The 6385-nt window shown below is 29.9% G+C and overlaps 1 protein-coding gene across 1 annotated transcript; it reads left to right on the plus strand.

Annotated features, from left to right (window-relative positions):
• The first annotated feature begins 2129 nt into the window (after nucleotides 1-2129).
• On the plus strand, nucleotides 2130-4061 carry LOC136978355 (uncharacterized). The gene is made up of 2 exons (XM_067274060.1): nucleotides 2130-2316; nucleotides 2610-4061. Exons 1-2 carry the CDS (start codon nucleotides 2130-2132, stop codon nucleotides 3791-3793), a joined length of 1371 nt encoding a protein of 456 aa, XP_067130161.1. The 3' UTR covers nucleotides 3794-4061.
• Nucleotides 4062-6385: the final 2324 nt, after the last annotated feature.

Consider the following 6385-nt stretch of genomic DNA (forward strand, 5'->3'; position numbering starts at 1 on the left):
TTAACCCTTTCGGACTCGTGGCGTACTTCTTCGCTCTATGCCAAACCGGTTTGAGAGGTTCGAAAACACTCGGTCGGCGTTGAAGTGCGCCAACGTTTTAATATCATTTTTCTTGAGAACTATATATCCTAGACACAAGCAGATTACACCATCGTTTTCTTCTGTGTTTATTCTACATAGCAGTATATATTTTGGATTTGATTTTTAAATAAATTCGTCATTTTCGATTTTTTAAATAAACACACTACTTAGATGGAAGTGTGTCACCTTTAGTATTGATTTAAATGTTCCTTTTTCTCTTTGTTTTTTTAATTTTTTTTGCTTATTTTTGTGATATTGCAAATTTATATACTTTATTACATATGTGTGTTACATTTTTCATGATTTCTGATAATTGTTTTTTTTTTTACGTTGGTTTTAACTCTCTGGCGGATTTTCTCGCTGGCGTTTTGTTTACGCCGACGTTTTTAACTCTATTTTCCTTGAGAACTATATATTTTAGACAAATGCAGAACATGCTATCGTCTTCAGATATTTTTTATTTGTCTTCGATTTTTAAATTAATTCGTCATTTTCGATTTTTTAATAAACACACTGCTTAGATACAATGGGTCATGTTTAGATTACAATATAAATTTAAATTACAGTGTAATTGTTGTATTGTACTTGGGGGAATGTTTCCAAGACTTAACAGTGTGTTTTGTCAGATTACGTAATTTAAAAAATATTACAATTAATTAAATTTATTTGCCCTAATAAATGTAAATTATTTATATTATTTTGTTAGTTTTTGTACTAATTTACGCTCTTATATATTTGTTATTCATCGCTTTCTGTAATTTATTACATTTTTATTTAATTTTGTTAATTAATTTACCAAATATAATAGCAAGAAATGTTGTAAACAAAAACACGTGTTTGTGACAGGTCACGTGACCGCAGAAACCCCTGCGGCAGGTCAGGTGACGCCATTCTATTTCCTGTCACCTTCCTATGACGTAGAAGCTATTTAAGAAATAAAAATAATTTAAAATATTACATGTTTTCCATTATTTAAAAGCATTATTTCAGTAAATAAATTCATTTCTCATTATTTAGTTATTTACCATTAATTGAATTTAAACATAATAAAATAATGAAATTATTATTATTATAATTATAAAATTCATAAAAGTTATCATAATAAAACATATATAATACTTTCTACTTATTATTGTGTAATATTTAATAAGTTAAATTTTTTCTTTTTGTAATATATAAAATACTATTTGTGTATGTAAAAGAGTTACTATTGTGATCTCTAGATGGCGTCAATGTAAAAGTTTGAAAACTTTTCCTGGCGCAGAAATGCGCCGTCATTTTTAATTTTATTTTTCCTGAGAACCATTCATTTTAGACATTAGCAGATTACACCTTTGTTTTCTTCTGTTTTTATTCTACATAGTAGTATACTTTTTGGATTTTATTTTTAAATAAATTTGTCATTTTCGATTTTTTTAACGTTTTTACGTTCGTAAATTCGATTACTACTACTTTTTTTAAATTAAAAAATTCAAGTAATTCAACATAATTCAAAATTTGTGAAAATACACAATTCTCAATGTCACTTGTAATTTGGTTCATAAGAATATTTACTTTTTTTTTCTATTATTTATGTTAAATGATTTTTTCTATTTTTAAATTAATGTTTAATAAAAAAAGAGGTTCTAAAAATGTGTGTATAAATATTGTACTTGTTTTAATGCAAACTCTCAAAATTTACGCTACAGCGTATTAAAGTAATTTGAGCAGGTCTTTAGTTTACATTATCGTTAAAAGATGGCATAGCTATAGCAAATCGCAAATTTCCATTAAAACACCAGAAATTATTTTTTTTACTTCAAGTTACGATCTACTTTAGTAATTGCATTTACACCTTAATTGCACCTTTACTGACGTGCGATAAACCCTTAATTGTTTTTAATAGGATTTTTTTAATCAAATTAATAGGGGAAAAATGTGAAATCTACTCCGCACGCGGCGCTAGTATCGATGAGGTCGTAAACAGACTAAGCGATACGTTGTCGGTTGTAAAGTACCATTTGTTTTTTCTTTAAACGAAAATCTAATAAATATTTTAAGTTTCAAAAATGCCAAGTACGTGGTGCTGTGTACCACATTGTTCTAATAGTGGCGGTCACAAGTTTCCAAAAAATCCAGCATTGCGAAAGAAATGGATTCACGCCGTTAAAAGAGCAAATTGGAAACCAACTTCATCCAGTCTCGTGTGTAAAAATCACTTCACACCTGATCAGTATAAGGAAATTAATATCTTTGGTAAGCACATTATTTAAAGAATTATAATAACTGTACAATATTTTTTTCAAGCTATTAGCAATTAAGAAGCTTCAAACACCTCGCTTGAAAAATACTTGATGTTTACATCAAAAGTCTCTGTTTAGTTTTAATATCTAGGCGTGATAAGCCCTAACAGTAGAGGCTAGTTTTGAGCACTTACATAGCATTAATGCTAAGTTAACAAAGGATAAAAAATATATATAGTATCATGGATTTAATTGTTAATTCTTTATGCTAAATGAAAAATAAATAGATTTATTTTACTTTATTAGGAAACATCCCAGCAAAGAGACAACTGAAGGCTGATGCTGTACCAAATGTATTTCTTTGGTCTAAAAAAGAGGCACCTTCGGTTGCGAGCAGACGAGCAAGAAGAGAAAACCGTGAACGCAAAGTTCAAGATAATCATGATGCATGCTATATAATGGATACTGGTACATTAGAAATAGGAGGAGAAGTAATAATAGATGAGGAGGAGGAAAAGGCTACTTGTCTTATTGAAAATAATGTGGCAAGCACTATGGTCTGTGTAACTACACAGACCCATACTTTTGAAGTCCCAATGTCAGTTGAAAGATTTGAGTTTGACAACAATGCTATACATTACTATACTGGGTTAGAGAACTACAATTCTTTCAATTTTGTACTACAAAGTTTGGGACCAGCAGCATACAGCTTAAAATATTACAAGTTTCAGGTTGTAACACTTGCAGTGCCAAACCAGTTGTTCTTGACTTTAATAAAATTAAGATTGAATACAGCAAATTTTGAGTTGAGTAGGATGTTTAGTGTATCTGAAGAAACAGTACGAAACGTTTTCATTACTTGGATCAATTTCATGTATTTACAATGGCAAGAGTTGGATATATGGAGTGAAAGATCTCTTGTTGATACATACATGCCTAGAGATTTTAAAATGAAATTTCCAAATACTAGAGTTATCATTGATTCTCTAGAATGCAAAATAAGCAAACCAAAAAATCCTGTTGCACAGCAGGCTACATGGTCATCATATAAAAATGACAACACATTAAAAGCAGTTGTAGGTTGCACACCAGGTGGTCTAGTAAGTTTTGTTTCAGAAGCCTATGGTGGTTCTGCAAGTGATCGACAGATTGCAGAAAGGTCTTCACTGTGTAAAATAACAGAGGCAAAAGACTGTGTAATGGCTGATAGAGGTTTTAACATTCAGGACTTGCTAATTACTAAAGATGTTGTGGTAAATACACCCACTTTTATGAGAGGAAAAGCACAGCTGAGCAGCAGTTTGTTATCTCGAGACAGAAAAATATCTAGTAAAAGAATACATATTGAACGTATTATAGGAATGGCTCGTACATATAAGATTTTGAGGCAACACATGCATCCGACAGTAACCAAACTTGGCAGTGAAATTATATTTATATGTTTTATGTTATGCAATTTTAGACCATGCATTGTTGGCAGAGATGCTTAATTTGTTTCACTGTTAGTCTAGCTCTATTAATTCTGTATATAATGTTTTTTTCATTCTAGACCCTAGCCTAATTTAAGTTTTCCATTTATAGTATTTTTAAATTTTTGTCTGCTTATAAATTCTAAGATTAAGAATGTATACTAGCATACACAGTAAGGTCTTCATTATGGAACTTCAATTCAAAGTAATATAGTGGTTTTAAAATTTGTACTATAGTTGAATAAATGTTTGTAAATTTGTAAGCAAATAAAAAATTTTAATCTTTAAAACAAAATCTCTTTTTATTATTTAAAAAATTTACCATCTAGAAAAATTTTACATAAACTCAAATTGTAAAATAAAAATAACAATTAGCTCAATTATTTTATAAACTTAATGTTTATAGAACATCTTTTTTAAAAGAGCTGGCTTAAAATGCTCATGGAAAAACATAATTAGTGTTTCAGTCATGTCTGCAATAAATTTATCATCTCTTGGAATGATAAAAACTTTGAAGTCACTTTTTGTGTAAATAAACAGGTGAGCAACTTGTCTATTTGTCACTGCTAATTGACCTTGGATTTGATAAAAATAATCATGATTCCGTTTTAAAGTAATTTTGTCATCAGTACATTCCAAATATGGTACATTTTGCACATTCACAGGAAGTTTAAAACTGGAGTAAGGACATTTAACTTCTAATATTTTATCATCATCCACAAGCCCATCTGGACTTGCAGCTAAGAATGGGTATTTTGGATGAAGAAACATGCCACATTCTTTCACAGGAGTATTTTCAAAAGAAGAATATGCTTCAATTGCTTCTTTTTCATACCTTAAGCCATGAGAAATTGCCTTACTTTTTATTGGCCTACTTGACAGTAACGAGTCACACAATTTTAGTCTGTCTGCTGATTTTAATTTACAAACTTTTCCAAAGTTTGAAGATGTCAAACGCAACAAATGTTCCTTCTTCCAAACTGCACTTTTTCGTTGTAATCGGGTCTCTTTTTCCAAATGTTCTATGTACTCCCTACTTGCTTCAGTTACATGTAAAGCTTTTAAAAACATTTCGGACATTGTGCTTTTGCAATAATCATGATCTGACTCTAAAGCCCTCATGTTTGCTGGTTGCCTTAATTGTAATATCGGTATTGCACAACCACTTTGCATGTTCATTGCCAAATTAATAACAAAGTTTGTATAATCAGAGATTGAACTGCCAGATGGTCTGGGGTCAAATTTCATGTCTTCCAATCGTTTCCTTTTCATTCCTCTCTTCTTAAATAAATGAAATGGAAGCTCACTAGCCTTAATTGGGGAACCTTTATGTTGGCGGGTAGGCTGATGGAATGTTTGCAGAACCTGAGTGCATGTTTTGTGACACTTATAATTGCCTGTTCTTCCGTATTCTTCTATTGCCAATAGTGTTACACATACATGTTTGCAATATGCTTTAGGCCCTTTACCTGCTGTACATTCACATATTGCATTTTCTATATCCCCATCATCTGTAATTACTAAATCTGTATAATATGTGTTCCCCTTGGTTAATTCAGATTTTACATTACCTTTAAAATATGAAAATTTTTTTTCTTTTGTTCCTCTTATTGTTAATAAGAATTCATTAAAATACATCTGCACAGCAGACAGTGGCATTCTTTGATCTGACATCTCCATGTAGGCATCAATTGTATCTATAGTCAAAACTGGTATTTGTAAACTTGGAGAGAGATCCTTATATTCAGATGAATCAGGAAGTTTGAGTTCAGGAGAGCTATCACAGGATATAGAAAAATTATGAGTTTCCTGATTCCTCTCATATGCCAGTAACCTGAAAATTATTGTAAACAAGTTTAATAACTAGTTAACATATGATCACCAATATTTTATTTAGTTTTTTCTGTCTCATTGACAGGAAAGGCAAAAATTATTATTATATATTATATTCTTACCTTAATATATTACATATAATATAAAAATAAACAGTATAAGGTAACTGAACAGTATTGACAAGCACCTAAATATGGCATATATATATAGTGTATGCCAGATTTAGTAAAAGAGAAATGGGCAAAAATTCACTTGTACAAAAAGTTTATTGGTGAAGAAATTAGTCTTATTGCATTAAATTATTGAAACAAGTAAGAAGACTTGTGACCAATAAAAAAGACATTTTGATTATATTTATTTTAATTACTCCAAAAATTGTTTTCTCTTGGTAAAAGATTCAGATATATATCTCTTATATTGTCTTAGAACTTCATAGAAAGTAGTTTTGTTTGTGTTGATTGTTGTTCTAAATTACAGTGATAACCTATTGGTACAGTTAACATTTCAGATACTGGTATAAATTGGTTATAATATATCAGGTTCAGTACATGACCATATTCCAAGAGGAAAAAACTTCATTTTAAAGTTTTGACCTTATGTTTTGGTTAGGCAAATGTGAAAAGAATCAATGACAACTTTACTGATCTTTAAATGTTTTTATCGACGAAAAATGTGCATTTTGTGAAATCTTATCCTTAAAACTTTCATATACTGGTAAGTTACCTTATCATGTAATAGTTATAAGGACTTGAAATTATAAATGTAATAATTAACGATAAA

This window comes from Centruroides vittatus, unplaced genomic scaffold (genome assembly GCF_030686945.1).
Source record: "Centruroides vittatus isolate TY-2023 unplaced genomic scaffold, ASM3068694v2 contig_513, whole genome shotgun sequence".
Taxonomy (NCBI): domain Eukaryota; kingdom Metazoa; phylum Arthropoda; class Arachnida; order Scorpiones; family Buthidae; genus Centruroides; species Centruroides vittatus.

Bases quoted from the DNA above. Each gene is read 5' to 3' on its own strand.
- LOC136978355 (XM_067274060.1), top strand. From the start codon at position 2,130: ATGCCAAGTACGTGGTGCTGTGTACCACATTGTTCTAATAGTGGCGGT. The intron at 2,317-2,609 runs GTAAGCACATTA...TTACTTTATTAG, and splicing joins TAAGGAAATTAATATCTTTG to GAAACATCCCAGCAAAGAGA.